Source organism: Bos mutus, chromosome 1 (genome assembly GCF_027580195.1).
Source record: "Bos mutus isolate GX-2022 chromosome 1, NWIPB_WYAK_1.1, whole genome shotgun sequence".
NCBI lineage: Eukaryota > Metazoa > Chordata > Mammalia > Artiodactyla > Bovidae > Bos > Bos mutus.
In genome coordinates, this window is record NC_091617.1 from 64,042,377 (window position 1) to 64,067,027 (window position 24,651).

A 24,651-nucleotide genomic window follows, 5' to 3' on the forward strand; every position below is an offset into this window, starting at 1 on the left:
GGAAGCATCAGTACGAACAAAGCTAGTAGAGGTGATGGAATTCCAGTTGAGCTATTTCAAATCCTAAAAGATGATGCTGTTGAAGTGTTGCACTCAATATGCCAGCAAATTTGGAAGACTCAGCAGTGACCACAGGACTGGAAAAGGTCAGTTTTCATTCCAATCCCTAAGAAAGGCAATGCCAAAGAATGTTCAAACTACCATACAATTGCACTCATCTCACACGCTAGCAAATTAATGCTGAAAATGCTCCAAGCCAGGCTTCAACAGAATGTGAACTGTGAACTTCCAGAAAGTTCAAGCTGGATTTAGAGAAGGCAGAGGAACCAGAGATCAAATTGCCAATATCCGTTGGATCATACAAAAAGGAAGAGAATTCCAGAAAAACATCTACTTCTGCTTTATTGACTATGTCAAAGCCTTTGACAGTGTAGATCATAACAAACTGTGGAAAATTCTTCAAGAGATGGGAATACTAGACCACCTGATATGCCTCCTGAGAAATCCGTATGCTGGTCAAGAAGCAACAGTTAGAACTGGACATGGAACTTCAGACTGGTTCCAAATCGGGAAAGGAATACATCAAGGCTGTAGACTGTCACCCTGCTTATTTAACTTATATGCAGAGTACATCGTACTAAATGCCAGGCTGGATGAAGCACAAGCTGGAATCAAGATTGCTGGGAGAAATATCAATAACCTCAGATATGCAGATGACACCACCCTTATGCAGAAAGTGAAGAAGAACTAAAGAGCCTCTTGATGAAAATGAAAGAAAAGAGTAAAAAAGTTGGCTGAAAAGTCAACATTCAGAAAATTAAGATCATGGCATCTGGTCCCATCGCTTCATGGCAAATAGATGGGGAAACAGTGGAAACAGTGAGAGACTTTATTTTTGGGGGCTCCAAAATCACTGCAGATGGTGATTGCAGCCATGAAATTAAAAGACACTTGCTCCTTGGAAGAAAAGCTATGACCAACCTAGACAGCATATTAAAAAGCAGAGACATTACTTTGCCAACAAAGGTCTGTCTAGTCAAAGCTATGTTTTTTCCAGTGGTCATGTATGGATGTGAGAGTTGGACTATAAAGAAAGCTGAGCACTGAAGAATTGATGCTTTTGAACTGTGGTGTTGGAGAAGACTCTTGAGAGTCCCTTGGACTGCAAGGAAATCCAATGAGTCCATCCTAAAGGAAATAAGTCCTGAATATTCATTGGAAGGACTGATGCTGAAGCTGAAACTCCAATAATTTGGCCACCTGATGCGAAGAACTGACTCATCTGAAAAGACCCTGATGCTGGGAAAGAATGAAGGCGGGAGGAGAAGGGGACAACAGAGGATGAGATGGTTGGATGGCATCACCGACTCGATGGACATGAGTTTGAATAAGCTCTGGGATTTGGTGATGGACAGGGAGGCCTGGCATGCTGCAGTCCATGGGGTCGCAAAGACTCAGACACGACTGAGGAGCTGAATTGACCTGAAGGGAGACCAGGATGGCCAGGAAGTGGAGAAATGGAAAGAGAAGGAATGTTAACAATGAGGCAACTGGGGCCCACCAATGCATGACTGGAGTTCTTTCTAGAGAAGCCAGTAGGCAGGGGTCTGGCTTACTTCTGTGAGGAGTCTCTCCATGGAGTTTTTCTCTCCTCTAATGTGGCAATTCTGCTCCTCACCATACTGGGTGTGCAAGCTTTTGCTGGGAGTGCTGAAATATTTGGCCATGCGTCTGATTGTTTGGTTTTCCTCTTCAAATGCCTTCCATTGCTTCAGCTGTTAGAGAAAAGAACACATGTTATTTATTTAATTACACACCCAGAAACACATTCTCTTACTGTTTCTCAAAAACACCAAGGAATGACAGTGTCACAGATACACAAATGGACAAATTATTCTCTCCTCAGAGTGTACTTTATTCTGGAAAGTTCACAACAGCAATAACAGAAGGTTTAGAGAATGTTAAGGTTATAGTGTTTAAAAAAGCCAAAGGAAGATGATGACAGGTTGGTGAAACAGAACAATCTCTGCTGGACCCATCAACTGACCCACTGCTGGACTGTCAGAGAAAACCAGGGCTGAGGCATACTTCTGGGGCCACATTCTTAAGCCAAAGTTCAGGAGCTATAACAGGATTAAGCAAGCTAAACACCATAGGTTTCAAATGAAACTGGTTTTAGTTATATGTAGCTGTTCTTCATTATTCTTATTTGTTGAGTGACTGTGCTTACTGCCACTGAAAGCCCAGTTCCCTCTGCTGCTGCTGCTGCTAAGTCGCTTCAGTTGTGTCCGACTCTGTGCAACCCCACAGACAGTAGCCCACCAGGCTCCTCTGTCCCTGGGATTCTCCAGGCAAGAATACTGTAGTGGGTTGCCATTTCCTTCTCCACTAGTTCCCTCTAGAGGACTTCTAACCCAAATCAGTAATCAAAGCTCACACAAAAAGAAAACCACAAATGTCAGTAAAAATCAATAAAAATGACAACATTAGGTCTGTGATCTGACCATCTTTTTTCCTTGACTAATCAAGAAAGACTCAGAAGGAGTTTGACTTGTTTAGGTCCACATGGCTACACTTAGTAGCAGAGTCATGGCTGTAACCAGGTTGCTGTGCCACGTTGCACATTCTCAATGCAGCTGATGAAGACTGATGGTCAACTGTGAGGGTCTTGGGGAATGTTTTCCAGAAGATACTGGTTTTCAGAACTGGTCTATGGATGCACAGGTTGGTTTAGTTTAACAGGCATGGGGCTGAAGAGGACATTCGCTAAGAGGGCTATGCTTCTGAGCCTCGGAGACACTCCTGGTGAATGCCAGTGACATGATGCCAGGGGAGGCCACAGTGCTGGAGGCATCTCCTTTTCCCCCAGGAATTCTCATAATGAAGAGCCCCAGTAATGGGCTCTGGACACTTTGGCACGTTAGCTCTAGAAATGATGCTGAGGGGTCTGCAGGGTGGCTCCCAGGGATCCTGGGATGTCTTTTCTCGCTCATCAGACATTTACTGAGCTCTGACTTTGGAAGGTAGGTAAGTTTCATAAGTCTCAGATAGGATTCTAAATCCCACCATCAATTTCAATACAATGTTCTCCGTAAGTCCTCTTGGGTCCCCTGTTAACTCAGCATGAGTCCTTCATGGTATCAGAAGTCTATGTGACCTGTGCTGGGTCAGGCCAGGAACCTGCCCTGTCAGATGCCCTTCTTGAATGCCCCCTTCCTAGGGCACTGTCATCTCACCACTCAGCTCAGGAGTTACTGGAGCCCAGCACTGCAGGGTCACTCTATGGCTGTGGGTGGGTGTCATTGACCTCCAGCGCTGCTCTCCTAGCACTGGCCCTGGCAGTGTCACAGTATCTCTGTGGTCCCTCATCTCCCTAGCTTTTCCTTTCTCTCCCCCCCCACCCCCAGTACCTCCAGCCCAAGCCTTCCCTGCAGAGCTGCTGAAGGAGCTGCTCAACATTTGTGTAAGGATACTTCCAAGACTTTTGATATGTCTATCCTAAAGGAGATCAGTCCTGGGTGTTCATTGGAAGGACTGTTGTTGAAGCTGAAACTCTAATACTTTGGTCACCTGATGCGAAGAGCTGACTCATTTGAAAAGACCCTGATGCTGGGAAAGATTGAGGGCAGGAAGAGAAGGGGACGACACAGGATGAGATGCTTGGATGGCATCACTGACTCGATGGACATGAGTTTGGGTGAACTCTGGGAGTGGGTGATGGACAGGGAGGCCTGGCATGCTGCGGTTCATGGGGTCGCAAAGAGCTGGACATGACTCAGCAACTGAACTGAACTGAACTGAACAGCCTAAGCTGGCTGGGTGAAGTCAGGGTGCCCCTGACTAAAGGCCCCTGCCCCTCCAATCTCATCCCCCTTAATCCCCCATTTGTGAAGGTCCTAGTCCTTAAGACCTGAGGATTTCTGAAGTATGGCTATAAATAACCCTTAGGTCACAATTTCAGGACCTCTCCATGGCCCTTCCTTCAGGACAGGCAGTCTTGTTTTCTCAGCATCTGGGCTCTGTGGGTATGGTAGGAAGAAAATGGCTCCTCAAAGATGTTTCCTTTCCAATCCCAGGCAGTTGTGAATATGTTATCTTACATGGAAAAAGGAATTTTGCAAGTGTTATTGAGTTTAAAATTGTGAGATGAGATTCCGGATCATCCAGGTGGGCCCAATGTAATCACAAAAGTCCTTACAAGAGGGAGGCAGGAGGGGAGATGTGACAACAGAAAGAGATACCTAAATTTGCTGTGCTGTGGCTCTGAAGATGAAGGGAAGAGCTGCGAGTTGAAGAACTCAGGAAAAGGCCTGGAAACAGATTCTCCTCCAAAGCCTCTAGAAGCAGTGCAGACCCACTGGCACTTTGATTCCAGCCAGATAAGACCCATGTCAGATCTCTGACCACCAGAACTATCAGATATTAAATCTGTGTGCCTTAAGGCCCTCAGTTTGTAGGAGTTTGTTATAACAGCAATAGGAAACCAAAATAGTGGGATTAAGCCTCAGGTCTTCAACTGGGTGCCTTTGGACATTCACCCCATGTGCCTCTCTCATTTCCTGCCACTTTACCCTTGTTTGAATTTGTGCTTTGAAAAGAGCAAAGACTTGTGGTATTCCAAACAGCTCTTCTCTCTTACACCTCACTGCCTCTGTCACAAGGTTTCCTCCTTGGAAGTGCCACCCACTACCTTCCCCAGTCTGCTCTGTGAACTCCTCTCCTCCTCCAAGAGAGGCCCAAGCACATCATTTTCTGAGACAGTGTCACCGAGTTCTCAAGACAGCCTGGGGCACCCCTTCCTTGGCATCGAGTAACATCCTTAAACACTTAACTCATGTGTTATTAATCACTTCACATCTGCTCCCAACTAGACCTAGACTGAGGCCATGTTTAACTGCATGTTCCCAACAGTTAATACATGGATGGACAGATATGTGAACAAACAAAGGAAGCTCTCCTTTAAAAAGCTCATCTGTCTGCTAAGGGTGCTGAGACATTTACAGAAGACTGTGAGGCAGAGTAGAAAGTTGTGAGTAACTTCCTGGAGGAGTAGATGAAACACTCTGTGGGTCTAGAAGATAAAATGATGTCCTATCTCAGGACCTGCCTGCCTCTCAAAAGGTGGAGGGAGGGGACAGGGGTGGTTAGAAGGATGGGTCACGTTTAAGTCACAAAAGCAGAGGCTGGCTCACCACTGGTGATGACCTCAGCATTTGGCATAAATACTCAGGCATTTCCTGAGGGCCTGTGGAGAACGCTACTTGGTCCACTTGTCTCTTCAGTCAGGTCATCCAGCTTTCTAGCACCACCTATCTGCCCTTGAGGAGCCTGTGGCTCTGCCCTCAAAAATCCTGATCTCAGGTGGCCTCAGCCTGCAATGGCTTGGAGCAGAGCTTGGGCTCCCAGCCAGAGATTGAGGCTGGACTGCAGCAGTGAAGCACCAGATCCTGACCATTAGATCAGTGGTCAGTGACAAGGGCCCTGGCCCTTAGGCTTTGTAAAAAAGAATTTCCACAGACAGAAAGTAGTGAAGTATTTATTAAGGGAAAAAGAGTACAGTACATGTGGACAGAGACATAGGCAGACTCAGAGGGAGAGTCCCTGAGTTGCACCCTCATGGCAGTTTGAGTTACCTTTATGGGGTATTTCTTCCAGGTTCCCTCTGGCCAATCATTTTGATTTGCCTGGTTCACAGTCTGCATCTGGTATATCTCCCATCACAGTCTAGGCTCAAGGCTCAGGAGCAAGGAGGAAGCTTTCCTATTCCCTCCCTCCGCCTCCCATGTGGCTCTCCTTGAACACTTCTCCAAATTTGCTCAGCGGTCCTATGGTCCTGGGAATATCCAGTCTCAGGTCTCACAGGTAGAATCTTCAACCAAAGGCCACCAAGTCAGAAGTGAAGTGAAGTGAAGTGAAGTGAAAGTCACTCAGTTGTGTCCGACTCTTTGCGACCCCATGGACTATACAGTTTATGGAATTCTCTAGGCCAGAATACTGGAATGGGTAGCCTTTCCCTTCTCCGGGGGATCTTCCCAACCCAGGGATCGAACCCAGGTCTCCCTCATTGTAGGCGGATTCTTTAGCAGCTGAGCCACAAGGGAAGCCCAAGAATACTGGAGTGGGTAGCCTATCCCTTCTCCAGTGGATCTTCCCAACCCAGGAATCAAACCGGGGTCTCCTGCATTGCAAAGCAGATTCTTTACCAACTGAGCTATCAGGGAAGACCCCACCAAGTCAGAGGGGAAGATCAATTCAGGGCACACAAAAATCCCGAAAAACCTCATTACTTTTATATTTTGAGAAACAATTTACATCCTAAACCTAAAATACAATAGACTATAAAATGTATTTTCTAGTTTCAGATCATGCTCAGTTCAAGAGGAGGAAAAAGCATGAGAGAGAAAGTAGAAAAGATAGAATATGAGAAAGGAAGCTCAAGACAGTGAGAAGGACTGAGATAGAGAAGGAAAGAGAAAGGCCAACACGGTCCATCTGCCCGGCTCTGGTTCACCTGCCCCAATAATTTGATTTCCACTCCCACTTCAACAAATCAAGCGCTTGTTCTTAGTTTAAACCTGGAAGTCCGATTCCAAACTAAACTTCATCCCGCATTTTTATGTCTGTGTATGAGATTGAAGTGCACCTCTATATCACTGTGTTCCTAGGGGTTGAAGATTTAAACACTGAGGAACGTGGAAATCTTGTGTCTGAGGCTTAGGATGCAAGAGGAGCAGAGGCGAGTGTAGAGAGAGAAACCTAAGTAGGGCCTCATTAGGGAGGTTACTGATTCAGTTTTCAGATGGAGGTTTTGTTTTAGAACAGGAAGGCTTTTTTCTAATAGTTCCCTGGTGATTACTTCTGCTCTAAATTATCTTCTTCTCTTTCAGAGACTCCTATTAGCTCTAAATCATATTTCTAGATCTGCTCTCCATATTTTCTTATCTAGTCTCTCATTTTTTTCCTGTGTCCTTGTTTTTTGTTTCCTTAAGTTAAGCCACTAATTCATTATTTTGCCATGCCCTATTGCCTATTCGGTGCTTCTACTGGGGTTTTTGATTTAACACAATCCTTTTCATCCTTATTTAATATTTCATGATCTAAGATTATGTCCTTTTCATGATGGTTTGCTTTAGTCAAAGACAGACAATATTCTTTGAATCTTACTGACAAGACTAATCAGATATCCTCTAAAAGCTTTCTATTTTACTTCAGAGGAAGGCAGCTTCTCTAAATCTTCAGAAATTTGTGGTCCTCTTTTTGTGAACTGCAGAATCTCTTCATAGATTCCTTCCTCCTTACAGTCTTACATGGGGAGAGCTATAGTTTTCTGGTATACTAATACATTCTCATTATCACCAGATGGCTGCCATAGCGCCAAGCATCACAAACATTCAAGGTAGGAAGAAGGCAGAAGAGAGGTGATGCTTCAACACCCATAGCTTTTTTAGGAAAGCAAAATCTTTCTCAGAAGCCTCCCAGAAAATCTTTAGTGTTCAAAACTGTGTTGCATGGGCACACCCAGCTATAAGGGAGGCTGGCAAAGTAAGTGTTCAGCTCTTTCAGCCTATTGAGTAGAGGCAATCAAGGAAGAAAGGGTTTGGCAATGGATGGATGGGTTACCCATCAACAATGTTGACCAGAGGGCCTAAGGGATCGGCTTTCTAAAAGTCTCCCCACTCTTTTACCCATGTCACAAGGAGGAAGAGCCCTGGCTTTTCAAAGCCCTTTTCTGCTACATCCCAGACAAACAAGACCCAGGTCTCAATGGGTTCCTTCAGTCTAGTTCTGATAACATTAAGATTCAGCAAAAGTTCCTCCAGTTTTTTGCTCAGAAGCAATGCCCATCCTTGATTTTTAGTGCTACTGCTATAGATTTTTCCATATTTGTTTATTCTCTTGAGTATTTTAATGAGAATTTATGAAAGGGAAGAAGAGCAAAGGCCTCTGCCTGTTTCACACTATCATGTCTCAAAGTGCATGCTTCCCTTTTATAAATACACTGTAACCCTGCATCAGCCAACACTTTCATTACCAGTTAGCTCCCTCGTGGAGAAGTCATTCATGGACAACTGGAAGCTGCAAAGGGCATCAGGATGGGATCCCGAGGGAGTTGTGGGATGAGGGAGGCCTCAGGAGGAAGAGAACCAGAAGGGACACAGGAAAAGTGCCTAATGCCAAGTTCATTAATGTGGATGAACATGGCTCAGTGGTACCCTGGGGCATAACGTGAGTAATTTAACATCACTTTCCTTTCACAGCCTACGGATTCCTCCATCTTTCTCTCTCTGACTCCTTTTCTTTCTCTTTGCCCTCTGGATATTTCTCCTTCTATCTTCCTCCCTTGTTTGATTTTTTTCTTAATCCTCATAATAAGAAACACATTTTTAATTTAGTTTTTATTTTTCCTTACTGTAAAAAGAAAAGGAATGTTCTGTATTTTCCTCTAATAAAATGAAAGAAAAAGCATTTTAAATTGCATAAAGATCCAAATGTGCTTTTCTTGGTGAATGTGCAATTGCAAACAGGAAAGAAGGAAAGGTTCCTCATTTCCAAGCTAGTATAAGAAATGACATCATCAAGATGAAGGGAGGGTGGCATTAGCTTGGCTCAGTGGTAATGAAGGGAGGACTGGGGCTGCATGAAGTGGCCTGGAGGGTGGGTAGAAAAGCAAGTCTGTGAGGCAGCCCCTCACATGAAAATGGTGCCACTGCTTGGCTACCCTGGTCCGCCCTCCTTGCCCACTGGGGAGGGAAGAACAGAGGGAGCCAGCTCACTAGGATCCCCACCTTCCCTCTGCCTCTCTAATCAAAAGCACCTAAAAACTCTCACTAGGAAACAAAGTAAACAATCTGTCATGCCCAGAGAAGTCTCTGGAATGAGGGGGTGAACTGGTCCTCCAAATTCTCCCTAAAGCATACCTGGGGAATGAAGATGAAGCAGTTGATTGTGGTTGTGCAAACAAAGATACCTCCAGACGTGAGTCCAAAGACCAGGTTGGGCCAGGAGTACAAGTATCTGGTGACCACAAAAAGCAGCCCAGCAGCCAGTACCACGAGGTTGACCCCAACCATGATGGTTAAAGACTGATTTACAGGAGGAGAGCTGACGTGGTCAGTCAGGCCAGCCAGGTAGGCCCCATATAGCAGCAGCAGGCCCTGGAGATGGACAGAAGAACCAGAGGTTTAGAGAAGTGAAATACCAGGCTTGGGGCCAAGAGCAATAGGATGGGACTGATTTCCTCACCTGTAAAAAAGGAATAATAATAACTACCTTAAAGCATTGCTGTGAGGAGAACTGACTAAGATAACACAAGGGACTACTCTTAGAGTGCTTAACAGCACCACCACTACCTCTTGGTGCTTAATAAATTTCGTTTTCCTCTCCTTCTCTGAGAATTAGTTTATCGGAGGTCAGCAAGTCAACTATCAGACAGGACTCTTCCAGGATGAGGTATAAGACAGGGTGGTACAGGTGGGTAGGAGCCCCACAGAACCAGCTGCCAGGCACTGGGAGGGCAGTGGGTGTACCATGCTGCATCCACTGTGTGGTTCTGCACTGCATGGAGCTGAGAGGCGTGCAGAGGCTGAACTAGCCCTGTGGTCCACTTGTCAAGCATGTGCCATGGCAGGGGCAGCACCAAAGGAAGGCGCTCTTTTTTCTAATTTTCCCAAAGGCACCATCTGCTTGCCAAGCCCTGCACCTGCAAGACTGCATCTGCCCAGAGGGATGCCTTTTTCTGATTTACACAAAGGATCTCTATAGGCTACTAGCAGCTCTGTGCCAGTGGGTGTTTATGGGAGATGGAGAGTGAAAAAAGAAGAGAACAAAGGCTGGCTGGGACCTGGACAGGACCGGGAGACAGGCACAGGCAGCAACAGCCTCATCTATACCCTTCACCCTCTTTGTGACATTCCCTGCCCCGCCCCCAGGAGCCCAGGGCCCTACTCTTTCTTCTTTGTCATGAATGTAAACCTGCTCTCAGATTTCTCATTTGTACTACACAGAAAATGGCTCACAGCTTCTTAAAGTGCTGCTTCTCCTAGAAGGAGCTACATTTAAATAGAAATCAAAGCTCTAATCAATAATATATGACATAAAGATTCAATAATATGTAATATATAGATTCAATATATAGATTTGCTTGATTAGGGGCAAAGCTCCATGCTAGGGGTAGCTGTAGGGAGGGAAATGGTGTTGCCAAGTGGAAGTCATGGTTCTAGCTTTTGAGAAGTTCAGTGTGGTTGGGAGATTTAAGGCAAGCATACAAATACCCATGTTTTTCTTGTTGTGTATTATTTTTGTTTTTTGGCCATGCCATGAGGCATGCAGAATCTTACTTCCCTGACCAGGGACTGAATTTGTGCCCCCTACATTGGAAGCTCAGAGTCTTAAACACTGGACTGCCAGGGAAGTTCCCAAATATCCATGTTTTATGATATAGAATGTGAAGATGCCATGGGGGAGGAAGTGGGTGGGGATGATGGGGATTTAGAGGGAGAACTAATAATAAAAGTAAGGTCAGGTATCAGCAGGCTACCTGCCAGGGACCCTGAAATCACACAATCTGACCACCTCCATCTATAGGGATGGCCCTAAGACAACTGCTTGGAGGACTGGCTGTGCCTGCTGTGAAGGAGTCAGCTCAGTAGAGATGTCATCTGGTGCCCAAAATGCTCAGTGTCCAAAGGGGGCCAGAGCCCCAATCGTGGCCACCCTGAGATCTTCAATGACTAGAGGACATACTAGTCAGCAGGCCAGTAGGGCCTGACTTCTGGATAACTGACATTATCAGGTGGCATTTGGCAGAGTTATATCATTAGCAATTTAATCAAAGGTTAGTAAAATTAACTCTATGGTTTTGAAATGTTCAATCTGATTTTATTAAAATGTTTTAACTCTATTAAAATTCTTGACAAAAAATAATGAGGTATGAATAAAGCATCTATATGTGCAGGACTCATGTTTGAGTGACTCACATCCGATATTTGTGTCATTCGCTCTCACTGCTGAGAAGTGTGGGGTAGGGGGCAGTTGGCAGGCTCGGGTGGGGGGTTGGGGGACTTAATATGCAGATTTGTGGTCCTCCACCAGAACTGCTTGTCGACCAGGGAGCCCATGGGGTCCTGGCTTAGTCAGCTTCCTGATGCTCAGCACTCTTTCTCCTTTCTTTCTTTGTCCTATAGAAATATATTGCAGTAAAATAAAATGGAAATGGGATTACATGAAAGGCATTGGAGAAATAAATCAAGTTGAGTCGCAGAGGGAGTTGCTATGGGGGAAGAGCTGAGTTTCTGTGCCAGGGAGGATGTGCTCTTCCACAGGGGCTCGAAGAACGAGAGAGGCACTGTGCTTTTAGAACCGCTGGGGGTTGCGGGGGCAGTGGAAGAATAATAATGAAACATCTACTCATTTATTAAGCTCTTACTATGGGCCAGGAGTGGTTGAAAACTCAGCATGCATCAACCCTTTCAAAACTCACAACCGTTCTGAGATGATGGTACATCATCCTCGTTTTATATATAAGGGAACCGAGCCTCAAAGAGGTTAAATGAGGTTCAGGGTCAGCTAGGAAGGGACTGAGTCAGACTTCGCAGGAATCCCCTCATTAACTCCTGTAATTCCTCTTCATATCCATTTATTGGTAACAGAGAGATAGTATCCCAAGGAGATAAGGTTACCAACCTTGCATCCCAAAATGAGAGCAATCCAGACATCGGAGTACCGGGAAGCACAGAAGTGTGTGCTGGTCAGAGAGCAGGACACGTCTCTCCCTGTCACCTAGGAGGGACATAGGGTCAGGAGGGCACCCACAGTTACATAGCCAATCTTTGTACACATTCTGGAACACACATACACAGCCGATCTTTGTACACATTCTGGATTGTGAGCTCCTCTACAGCTCCTTTAATATGTAAAAACTAGCTTAGGTGACTCCATTATAATCCAAATGAGAGTAACTATGAATTAGAGGAAAAGACAACCAAGTTGGGCTAACATGTGGATGCTTGGGGCCAGGAGGGCTTATTCCTCTTATGTGCTTTACTACCACAGTGATTCAAATCCGTGCAGAAAAATTACAAATTATTTCACATCCTGCTCCTGCTATTTGTTAATAGTTGAAACTTCAATATTGAATCTGCACGTCAAGATCCCACTGTATTCCTCAGCCCCTTTGTGAGGCTGAAGACATAATGCTTCCTATTAATTAAACACTATGTTCTGAGCACAGCTGAATTCTTTACCTGTACTGTTTCACTTAATCTTCATCACAGCCCTATGAAATAGGTAGTATTAGTATTATTATCTCTATTTTACTTATGAGGAAATAGAAACTTAGAGAGGTTAAATAACTTTCCCAAGGACACATGGCTGGTAAGTGGTAGAGCTGGGATTTGAACCAGGGTTGACTGACTCCAAAGAACCCTTCAGAATCCTTTACCTTTCAACAATTGGGTAAGGCAACTCTGTAAGTTCTCATTATTGATAATGTGGAAGTGGAGTTAACTGCCAGGCAGATTCCTGTGTGCTGACATCTCAGCGGATGCCGCAGAACACTTGGGGTGGGAGGAGTAGCGGGAGTAGCAGCAGACCCTGCAGACAAGGGGTAGGTGTTCAGGGCAGCCACAACTCCCGACTTGCCATCCTCTAGGGGTCATTTATCTTCTTGTTGGGAGGATGTCCACACAGTGAATGTTCCTGGGAGAATGACCTCTGTGTACTCACAGAAGCCAGTCCCTCCAGTTCAGGAACTAGATTCTCCAGGGGTTGGGTCTCTCACCGTCATACTGACACCGAGAATCTGAAGACATTGGATGGGATCAGTCAGCACCCAAGTCATGAGCAGGATCACATCAGCTATCACCAGGGCTGCCACCAACCCCAGAAGCTGCAGGTCTTTGATTATCTGCAAAAGAGTTAAGGTCATAACTTTCCTTTGCTCACTGGCTATACAACACAGAGTCTAGAGTGTTCTGTGTGCTCTGAGCTAAAGGCTCCTGGGTTAATCTTCCAAATGGACTTCAAAGCCAGCCATCAAAGATGATACAGACATGAAGTGTACTCAGTGATTCTATGTTCATATCATCGTTTTCATTTCTTTGCCCTTTCCATATCCTGACTTTCCCACAAAGGATTCAAGGAATATTATAAAATAAATACACCATTATTTCTAAATATGTTTATACAAGCACATACAGAGATGTGGAAACTTTCATATTAAACTATGAACAACCATTAACCTGGAGGGTCAGATTGAGAGACAATGGTGGTGGAGGAGGGACTACTAGCATTTCCTTCAAACATATGTGAATCATTTGATTTAATACAAAGAGACTGTGTTATTTTTGTGGTTAGAAAAATAAAATTTTAAAAATGTATATAGCAATAGGATGAAAAATATTAGGGAAAAGAGATAATAAGGAGAATTATGATGAATGCTCTGGTGAGGACAGCACATAGCATTCAAGAACTGGGGCAGAAACACAATTCTGCATTTTTGACAACCAATGAAAAGAAGGAAGCACAACTAGTTACATGATTCATGGTTTTTATAAGAAAAACGAATCAGTTGCTGAATTAAAATGCTCCAAACTAGTGATAAGGAGAAAAATTTCAAATCAACCAGCAAAAAATGACACAGCATGTATAGAAAAAAAAAATAAGGAAGACATCAGATTTCTCATCAGACACAAGGTCAAGTGAGAAAACAGTGGAAATCTTCAAAAGTACTCAAGAAAAAAAATTCAACCTAGAATCTTATACTCAGAAAAAGTAACTTTCAAAAACAAAGGTGAAATACAGACTTTTTCAGATAAAAGCTGAAAGAATTCAGTATTAGCACACCTGAATGAGAATGTGAGATAACTTTGAAGCAAAAGGAAAAAATATCAGATGAATATAGGTATCTATACAAGGAAATCAAGAGCTCTGGAAATGTTAACTTCATAGAAAAATATATGACTGATATTTACTATTTAAATACGCTTAAAATGTAATGGATTGTTTAAACAAAAATTAATAACAAGTGTATGGGGCTTGTAACATATGTAAAAGTAAAAACAACACAAAGATTGGAAGATGGGGAAATGGAAGCATACCACTATAAAATACTTATGCCAATTATATAATTACACACAAACTCTTCCAGAAATTGAATTGGAGGGAATACTTCCCAATTTATTCTACAAATACTCTGTTACCAAAATCAGGTGAAGATTTTATAAGAAAAGAAAGCTACAGAGCAACATACCTTAAGAAATGAATATAAATATTATAAACAGAATTTTATGAAACTGAATCTAACAACATAAAAGGATAATACATAATGACCAAGTGGAGCTTGTTTCAGGGATGCAAGATTGGTTTGAGATCCTAAAATTATTTAATATAATTCACCATATGAGCAAAGAAAAAAACATATGGTTAATAGATACAAAAAACACATTTGACAAAGTCTAACATAATTCTTTATAGAAACTCAATAAAATAGGAATTGAGGCGAACTTCCCCAATTAGGTAAAGAGCATTACGATAAAACTACAGCTAATATCTAACATAAAGCTAACATTGTGATAAAACAAAATTAACATTAGTTTTGACTAAGATGAATGTTTCCCCCATATGATCAAGAACAACTCAAGGCACTTCTATTAAACACTGTACTAGTGTTTCTAGTCAGTGCCATCATAGAGATTGGAAAGTAAATGTCTTTTATAGAAGATATGTTCATCTATGCAGAAAATCTGATAGAATCTACACAAAAGCTACTAGAACTAATAAGTAATTTAGCAAGATTGCAGCAGGTAAGGTCAGCTTAAAAATCAATTGTATTACTATTATACACATATACTAGCAACAAAAATTGTAAAGTGAAATGAAAAACAGTAACATGTATAATATCACAAAAATATAAAATACTTGGACATAAATTTGACAAAAGATATGAAAGACCTTCACTGAAAGCTGCAAAAAAATTGCTAAGAGAAATTAGAAAAGACCTAAATAAATGAAGAAATATATTGTGTTTATGGGTTAAAAGATACAACATTGTTAAGAAGTCAGTTCTCCATAATTTTATCTACAAATTCAATACAATCTCAATCAAAATCTCTGCTGAAATTTGAAGAAATTGGCAAAGTGATTCAAACATTTATATGGAAATTCAAAGAACCCAGATTAGCCAAAACAACACTGAGAGAGAACTAATACTCCCTGACTCAAGATTTAATATAAAGCTACAATAATATGCTATTGGTGTCAAACAATGACATCAATGAGACAGAGTCTAGTAGTAGTTATACACATCTACGGACAAATAGTTTTCAACAAAGGTGCAAAGGTAATTCAGTGAAGAAAGGAGTCTTTTCAACAAACGGTGCCAGAACAACTGGATATCCATACATAAAAAATGGACTTCAATCACATCATATTTCAAAATTAACTCAAAATGAATCATAGACCTGCATGTAAAAAAAAAAAAAAAAAACTCTTAAAACTTCTAGAAGTAAACATAAAAGAAAAACTTTTGAGGCCTTGGGTTAGACAAGTTTCTTAAGTCTGATACCCAAAACATGATCCATGAGGGAACAAAGTAGGAAACTGAACTCCATCAAAATTAGAAATATCTTCTGTTTGAAAGACATTCTTAAGTGAATGAAAAGTCATAAACTAGAAGCAAATCTTTGCAAATCAGATGATTTCCTCTTGATTTCCTTGTATAGATACCTATATTCATTTGATAAAAGACTATATCCAGAATGTAAAAAGAACCCTCAAAGCTCAATAATAAGAAGAAAATCAACTAAATTAAAAAACAGGTGATTGATTTGAGCAGATACTTCACCAAAGAAGATATATGGATGGCAAATAAGCATATAAAAATATAGTCAACATTGCATCAGGGAAATGAAATTAAAATACAATGAGATTCTACTACACATACTTATTAGAATGACTAACACACATACCAACAAAGTCTAATGTTGGGAAGGAAGTAGAGGAAAGGGACTCACATAGTATTGATGGGAACATAAAATTGTACAACCACTTTGTAAAACTGTCATGCAATTTTTTTAAAAGTTAAACATATACTTACTATATGATCTAATCACTCTATGCTTGGCTTTTTTAAAACCTTTCTATTTTATTTTGGAGTACAGTTGATTAACAATATTGTGATAGTTTCAAGTGGACATCAAAGGGACTCAGTCATACATGTATGTGTATCTGTTCTCCACCAAACTCCCTTTCCATCTAGGCTGCCACATTATGCTTAGGTTTTTAACCAACAGTAATGAAAGTAAGATACGTCTGCACAAAGATTCATACACAAATGTTCACAGAAGTTTTATTTTAATAGCCCCAAACTAGAAACAAATCCAAACACCTACCAATAGGTAAATGGATAAACCAACGGCAGTTTTATCTACACACTGAAAAATCACTCAGCAATAGTAAGGAAAGAATCACTGATGCAAGTAACAACATAGATGAATCTCAAAATAATTAGGCCAAGTAGAAGAAAGATAAAAATACACACTGTATAATTCCATTTATATAAAATTCTGGAAAATTCAAACTAATTTACAGTGACAGAAAGCAGGTCAATGGTTGCCTGGGTACAGGAATAGGGGATATAAGAATTCGACAAGAGAGGAAGATGACAAGGGTGTATGAGGAGACTTGCAGATTATAACCCACGTTTCATAGTATATACACATGTCAAAATATATCAAATCATACACTTTAAATATATGTGGTTCAGTGCATGTCAATTATCTCTAAATAAAGTTATTTATCACCAGATGTGAAGACCTAACTCATTGGAAAAGACCTTGATGCTGGGAAAGATTGAGGGCAGGAGGAGAAAGTGGTGATAGAGGATGAGATGGTTGGATGGTATCGCCATCCAATAGACATGAGTTTAAGCAAACTCCAGGAGACAGTGGACAGGGAAGCCTGGATGCTACAGTCCATGGTGTTGTAAAGAGTTGGATACGACTTAGTGACTGAATAACAACAACAAAGCTATTTTTAAAAAGAGGAATTAGTGTTCTAGAGGCATGGATGTCCTTTAGGCAATGTTTCTCATATGTATGGTTATTCACAGCAGAGTTTTTGATAAATATTCACCACAAAAGATTTGCTAAAAGAAAATCTTGTCAGTCCAGAGAAGTAAACTCCAACTGAGTAATATGTTGGATCTGGACAGGATTGATACGGACTAAGGGTTTGATGATCAGCCTTTGAGGTTTGGGCAGCTCCATCAGGAAACATGATAAAATGAGGGAACGTGGTTAGGATGACATCTGATGTCAGGGACACATAGGTAATCTGGCTGCTGCATAGCTGCTAGGGTTGATTCTGTCTGAATGGATATGTTCTTCCTTGCTCATTGTTTCAGGCCCATCCTTCTTAGTACAGAGCATGGCCTTCTTGTATGGAAAAGAACTGGCCTTCAAAGACAGGAATAATTGCTTACTTGCTATAGCTTCTCTGTAATCGCTATCCCTCTGCCCACTTTTCAGCTCACACCCGTGCCAAGCAACAGACCCTCTGGGCATCTTGCTCTCCTTCAGGCTGGTGCCAGATAAGGGCCAGCTCACACATCCCCCAGAGTAGTACCTGGGCCTGGGATGCATATGAAGCAGAACTTTCGTTTAAAGACCTGTCTCCCAATAGCACTGACAAACAGCTTTCCAGCCTTGGAATTTATGAGGCCACATGACTCCAAGGTTTGAAGTAGGGGCAGGAACTTCAGATCATCATAAAAGAGCCAGACCCAGTAATTTGGTACAAGTTTCTCTAGCTTTTAATCAATAATGGAGCTACTGTCTGTGATCAAGCAATGTGTACTTGCTACCTACTTACCACTCTCTTGTCCGGAACCCTCTGGGTGAACACCTTGTAGAGTCGCCAACTCTTCCCAAGAATGGGGCCAAACACCAGGGAGGTTCCAATGCACAACATGGAGAGTCTTATCTACAGATGGAAAGGAACAGAAGAAAGAGGCATGAGAGAAACCTCTGTGGTTCTCCATACATTCTGATCTGCAAAGCTTCAGTCCACAGAGGACCTGGGGCAGAAAGTGGACCTCACTGACTCAGGGTTCCAGGGTTTGCCTCTGAAAGAGCCCACACCAAGGACAAAGATAACCAACACCTACAGGAGCAGATGATTTTAAAGATTATCAAAATTTGCATGATATTCAAAATAAAATTGAAGATTTCACCTACCTGAATGAGACTTTCCATTGAGCTTCCCACTAAAGCACCTTGATTGTGAATCCCAAAGAGGTAAGCACTACTGTAAGTCAGACAACTGCCCAATAAGGTCACAATGTTCAGATTGGGACTGGACATCTTCACAATCCTATGGGAAACCAGGAAGAAAGACACCTACAGTCATGACATTTGTCCTGGGAGTGTACAAAGTTTCCCTGCCAGCAAAATCTCCAATGCGGTCTTGGAGTAAAAGGTCATAGGGAAGACTGCTTTACAACCCTGTGAAAAATTGTTATGGTTTATTTAAATTTATTTTCAGAAAGAATTACATTCTAGCATTTCTTGCTTATATAACTCCAAGTCTTAAAAGAAGGCCAACTTCCCCCAAACAGGTGGTATAACAGAAGAGTTAGAATTTTTCCCTAAAGTTTATGGTTGCTAAGAGACTGCTCTATGCAGCCTAGTGAATAAATAACTAGCAGGTAGATTCCTAAGGAGATACAGTTTGGAACCTTTAAAAGTGAGCTGTAAGGTAAACTATTAGAAAAAAAAACAGACAAAGATACCACAAAAAAAGAGAAAATTACAGGCCAATATCACTTATAAACATAGGTGCAAAAATCCTTAACAAAATACTAGCAAATCAAATCCAACAATACATTAAAAGGATCATACACCATGATCAAGTGGGACTTATCCCAGGGGTGCAAGGATTTTTCAATATCTGCAAATCCATACACATTAACAAACTGAAGAATAAAAACCATACGATCATCTTAATAGCAGCAGAAAAAGCTTTTGACAAAATTCAACATTCATTTATGATAAAAACATTCCAAAAAGTGGGCATTGAGGGAAACTACCTCAACAAAATAAAGGTCACATACGACAAACCCACAGCTAACATTATACTCAGTGGTGAAAAGCTGAAAGCATTTTCTCTAAAATCAGACAAGGATGGCTGCTCTTACTCTTTTTATTCAACAACGCCTTGGCAGTCCTAGCCACAGCAATCAGAGAAGAAAAAGAAATAAAATGAATCCAAGCTGGAAGAAGTAAAACTGTCACTATTTGTTCATGACATTATACTCTACACAGAAAATCCTAAAGATGCTACCAGAAAACTACTAGAGCTCATCAATGAATTTGGTAAAGTTACAGGATACAAAATTAATACAAAATTAATTAATACATTTCTTTTTTTTTTAATTTGTATTTATTCATTTTTGTCTGTGCTGGGTCTTTGTTGCTTTGCATGGGTTTTCTCTAGTTGCAGTGAGTAGGGGTTACTCTTAGTTGCCGTGCTTGGGCTTCTCATTATGGTGGCTTCTCTTGTTGCAGAGCACAGGCTCAAAGGAAGCAAGAATATACAACAGAAAAAACACAGTCTCTTCAAAGTGTGGTACTGGGAAAACTGGACAGCTACATGTAAAAGGATGAAATTAGAACATTCTATAACACCATACACAATATTAAACTCAAAATGGATTAAAGACCTAAATGTAAAACCAGATACCATAAAACTCCTAGAGGAAAACAGTTAGAATATTCTGATATAAATTGTAGCAATATCTTTTGGGATTCATCTTCTAGAGTGATGAAAAGAAAAAGAAAAATAAACAAACTGGATCTAATTAAAAATCTAAAAAGATTTTTCACAACAAAGGAAACCATAAACAAAAAAGACAATTCAGAATGGGAGAAAATATTTGCAAATGGTATAACTGACAAGAGATTAATCTCCAAAATATACAATAGTTCATAAAGCTCAATAGCAAAAAAAACACCCACTCAGAAAATGGGCAGAAGACCTAAATAGACATTTTTTCCAGAGAAGACATAGGGATGATCAAAAGGCACATGAAAAGATGCTCAACACTGCTAATTATTAGAGTGATGCAAATCAAAACTACAATGAATTATCACCTCACACTAGTCAGAGCGGCCATCATCAAAAAGTCTACAAAAAATAAATTCTGGACAGGTAATTGAGAAAAAGGAACCCTCCTACACCATTGGTGGGAATGTAAACTGGTACAGAAATATGGAGAATAGTGTGGAAGTTCCTTAAAGAACAAAAAAATAGAATTGCCATATGAGCCAGCAATCCAACTCCTGGGCATATACCTGAAGAAAAGCACAATTTGAAAAGATATATGCATCCTAATGCTCACTGCATAGGCTATGGTTTTCCTGTGGTCATGTATGGATGTGAGAGTTGGACTGTGAAGAAGGCAGAGTGCCAAAGAATTGATGCTTTTGAACTGTGGTGTTGGAGAAGACTCTTGAGAGTCCCTTGGACTGCAAGGAGATCCAACCAGTCCATTCTGAAGGAGGTCAGCCCTGGGATTTCTTTGGAAGGAATGATGCTAAAGCTGAAACTCCAGTACTTTGGCCACCTCATGCGAAGAGTTGACTCATTGGAAAAGACTCTGATGCTGGGAGGGATTGGGGGCAGGAGGAGAAGGGGACGACAGAGGATAAGATGGCTGGATGGCATCACCGACTCGATGGACGTGAATTTGAGTGAACTCCGGGAGTTGGTGATGGACAGGGAGGCCTGGCGTGCTGCGATTCATGGGGTCGCAAAGAGTCAGACACGACTGAGCGACTGAACTGAACTGAATGCTCACTGCAGCACTATTTATAATAGCCAAGACATGGAAACAACCTAAATGTCCATTGATAGCTGAATCGATAAAGAAGATGTGGTTGTACATACAATGCAATATTAATCAGTCATAAAAAAGAATGAAATAAGGCCATTTGCAGCAACATGGTTGGACCTAAATTATCTCACTAAGTCAAATAAACCAGAGAAAGACAAATATCAGAAGATATCACTTACATGTGGATTCTAATTAAAAATGATGCAAATTCACTTAGATATAAAACAGAAATAGACCCATAGAAATATAAAACAATCATATGGTTACCAAAAGGGAAAGGAGGGAGGGATAAATTAGGAGTTTAAGATTAATATATATACACCATTATATATAGAATGAGCTTCCCAGGTGGCTCAGTGGTAAAGAATTTGCCTGCAATGAAAGAGACGCAGGAGACATGGGATTGGTCTCTGGATCAGGATGATCCCCTGGAGGACGGCATGGAAATCCACTCCAGCATTTTTGTCTAGAGAATCCCATGGACAGAGGAGCTTAGCAGGCTACAGTCCATAGGATCTCAAAGAGCTGGACAGGACTGAAGAGATTTGAGCACACACATACACATATATAAAATAAATAACCAACAAGGACCTACTGTATAGCATAGTATAGCATAGAGAACTGCACTCAGTATTTTACAATAACCTATAAGGGAAAAGAATCTGAGAACAAATATGTGTAATACATATATATGTGTATATATGTGTGTGTGTGTGTATATATATATATATGTATTTCAGTTCAGTTCAGTTCAGTTCAGTTGCTCAGTTGTGTCCGACTCTTTGTGACCCCATGAATCGCAGCACGCCAGGCCTCCCTGTCCATCACCAACTCCCGGAGTCTACCCAAACCCATGTCCATTGAGTCGGTGATGCCATCCAACCATCTCATCCTCTGTCATCCCCTTCTCCTCCTGCCCTCAATCTTTCCCAGCATCAGGGTCTTTTCAAATGAGTCAGCTCTTCGCATCAGGTGGCTTCAGCTTCAGCATCAGTCCTTCCAATGAATATTCAGGACTGATTTCCTTTAGGACAGACTGGTTGGATCTCCTTGCAGTCCAAGGGACAATCAGGAGTCTTCTCCAACACCACAGTTCAAAAGCATCAATTCTTTGGCACTCAGCTTTCTTTATAGTCCAACTCTCACATCCATACATGACCACTGGAAAAACCACAGCCTTGACTAGAAGGACCTTTGTGGACAAAGTAATGTCTCTGCTTTTTAATATGATATCTAGGTTGGTCATAACTTTCCTTCCAAGGAGTAAGCATTTTTTAATATCATGGCTGCAATCACCATTTGCAGTGATTTTGGAGCCCCCCAAAATAAAGTCAGCCACTGTTTCCCCATCTATTTCCCATGAAGTGATGGGACCGGATGCCATGATCTTCGTTTTCTGAATGTTGAGCTTTAAGCCAATTTTTTCACTCTCCTCTTTCACTTTCATCAAGAGGCTCTTTAGTTCTTCACTTTCTGCCATAAGGGTGGTGTCATCTGCATATCTGAGGTTATTGATATTTCTCCCGGAAATTTTGATTCCAGCTTGTGCTTCCTCCATCCCAACGTTTCTCATGATGTACTGCATATAAGTTAAATAAGCAGGGTGACAATATACATTCTTGACATATTCCTTTTCCTATTTGGAACCAGTCTTTGTTCCATATATATATATATATATACATGTATGTATAACTGAATCACTTTACTGTATACCTGAAACTAACACAACACTGTAAATCACCTATGAAAGTGAAGTGAAAGTGAAAGCTGCTCAGTCGCGTCTGACTCTTTGCAAGCCCATGGACTGTTGCCTGCCAGGCTCCTCTCTCCATGGAATTCTCCAGGCCAGAATACCAAAATGGGTAGCTGTTCCCTTCTCCAGGGCATCTTTCTGACTCAGATATCAAACCCCAGGTCTCCCGCCTTGCAGGTGGATTCTTTATCATCTGAGCCACCAAGGAAGCCCAATCAACTATACTTCAATAAAAAATTAAATTAAAAACAAAATGAGCTTTACAGAAAAATACTACTTGAAATACAGGACTTCCCTGGTGGCTCAGACAGTAAAGCATCTGTCTACAATGTGGGAGACCTGGGTTCAATTCCTGGGTCGGGAAGATCCGCTGGAGAAGGAAATGGCAATCCACTCCAGTACGATTGCCTGGAAAATCCCATGGACAGAGGAACCTGGTAGGCTACAGTCCATGGGGTCACAAAGTGTCAGACACGACTGAACGACTTCACTTCACATCACTACTTGAAAAAAGTCTGGAGAGTTTTTCATGCACTATTTACTTTATTTGACATGTAAACTGTTTTCCTCTCTCTGTCTGACCAAGAAGGGAAAGAAAGAGAAAGAAAGCAGAGACTGAAAGCAGGAAATTTGGGAAGGACTACTTCTCGAGTGATTAAAAAAATTTTTATTTATTTATTTATTTTTGGCTGTGTTGGGTCTTAGTTACTGCAAGGGCTTTCTCTAGTTGTGGAGTGGGTGTTCCTCTTCATTGCAGTGCACAGGCTTCTCACTGTGGTGACTTCTCTTGTCATGGTATAGTGGTGCCAGGCTGCTCAGGCTTCAGGAGTTGCAGCATGTGGGCTCAGCAGTTAGGGCTCCCAGGCTCTAGAGCACAGGCTCAAAAGTAGTGGCACATGGGCTTAGTTGCCCCATGGTACGTGGGATCTTCCCAGATCAGGCATTGAACCCTTGTCTCCTGTATTGGCAGGTGAATTCTTTACCACTGAGCCACTAGGGAAGACCCTTTAGTGATTTTTGAGGTTTCAGAGCATTTTAAAGATTATAGGGAAAGGTAGACTGAGTCTGAGACATACTCTCAGCACCAACAGAGGTTGTAGACAAGGTACAAATGAGTGAACTGGTTAACCTAAGGGGAAACCAGACTTAAACTGGACTGTGATTGATAACAATTAAGAAATAAAAATACTAACAATTAAGAAGTAATGCAATAATTAAGGGTTTTAGTCTAAATAATGTATTCTGTTGTTCAGTCATTCAGTTGTGTCCGACTTTTTGTGACTCCATGGACTGCAGCACACCAGGCTTCCTGTCCTTCACCATCTTCCGGAGTTTGCTCAAACTCACGTCCATTGAGTCGGTGATGCCATCAACCATCTCATCCTCTGCCGACCCCTTCTACTTGTGCCTTCCATCTTTTCCAGCATTGAGGTCTTTTCCAATGAGTTAGCTCTTCACGTCAAGTGGCCAAGTACTGGAGCTTCAACTTCAGCACCAATCCTTCCAGTGAATATTCAGGGTTGATTTCCTTTAGGACTGACTGGTTGAATCTCCTTGCAATCCAAGGGACTCTCAAGAGTCTTCTCCAACATTACAGTCTGAAAGCATCAATTCTTCAGTGCTCAGCCTTCTTTATGGCCCAACTCTCACATCCATACATGACTACTGGGAAAACCATAGCTTTGACTATATGGACCTTTGTTGGCAAAGTAATGTCTCTGTTTTTTAAAAATGATATCTATGTTTGTCATAGCTTTTCATAGTATATTCTGCATAAACACAGTATTTATACTACTAGTCCTTTGGTAATTTTATACTTATTACACTTATTACACTTATAATACTTATTACACTCAGTTGCTCAGTTGTGTCCAATTTTTTGAGACCCCATGGACTTTAGCCTGCTAGGCTCTTCTATCCATAGAATTCTCCAGGCAAGAATACTGGAGGGGGTAGTCATTCCCTTCTTCAGGGGATCTTCCCGACCCAGGGATTGAACCTGAGTCTC

At 41.6% G+C, this 24,651-nt stretch overlaps 1 protein-coding gene across 1 annotated transcript in view; it reads right to left on the reverse strand.

The window, feature by feature from the left end:
- GPR156 (G protein-coupled receptor 156) overlaps positions 1–24,651 on the reverse strand; it is a 108,703-nt gene that overhangs the window by 11,847 nt on the left and 72,205 nt on the right. The window contains exons 4-9 of the mRNA XM_070369951.1: positions 18,234–18,369; positions 17,869–17,979; positions 12,779–12,904; positions 11,683–11,778; positions 8,919–9,155; positions 1,617–1,775 (exon numbers count right to left, since the gene is read on the reverse strand). Coding sequence (XP_070226052.1) covers positions 1,617–1,775; positions 8,919–9,155; positions 11,683–11,778; positions 12,779–12,904; positions 17,869–17,979; positions 18,234–18,369 — 865 coding nt within the window. The remainder of the gene's footprint in view (positions 1–1,616; positions 1,776–8,918; positions 9,156–11,682; positions 11,779–12,778; positions 12,905–17,868; positions 17,980–18,233; positions 18,370–24,651) is intronic.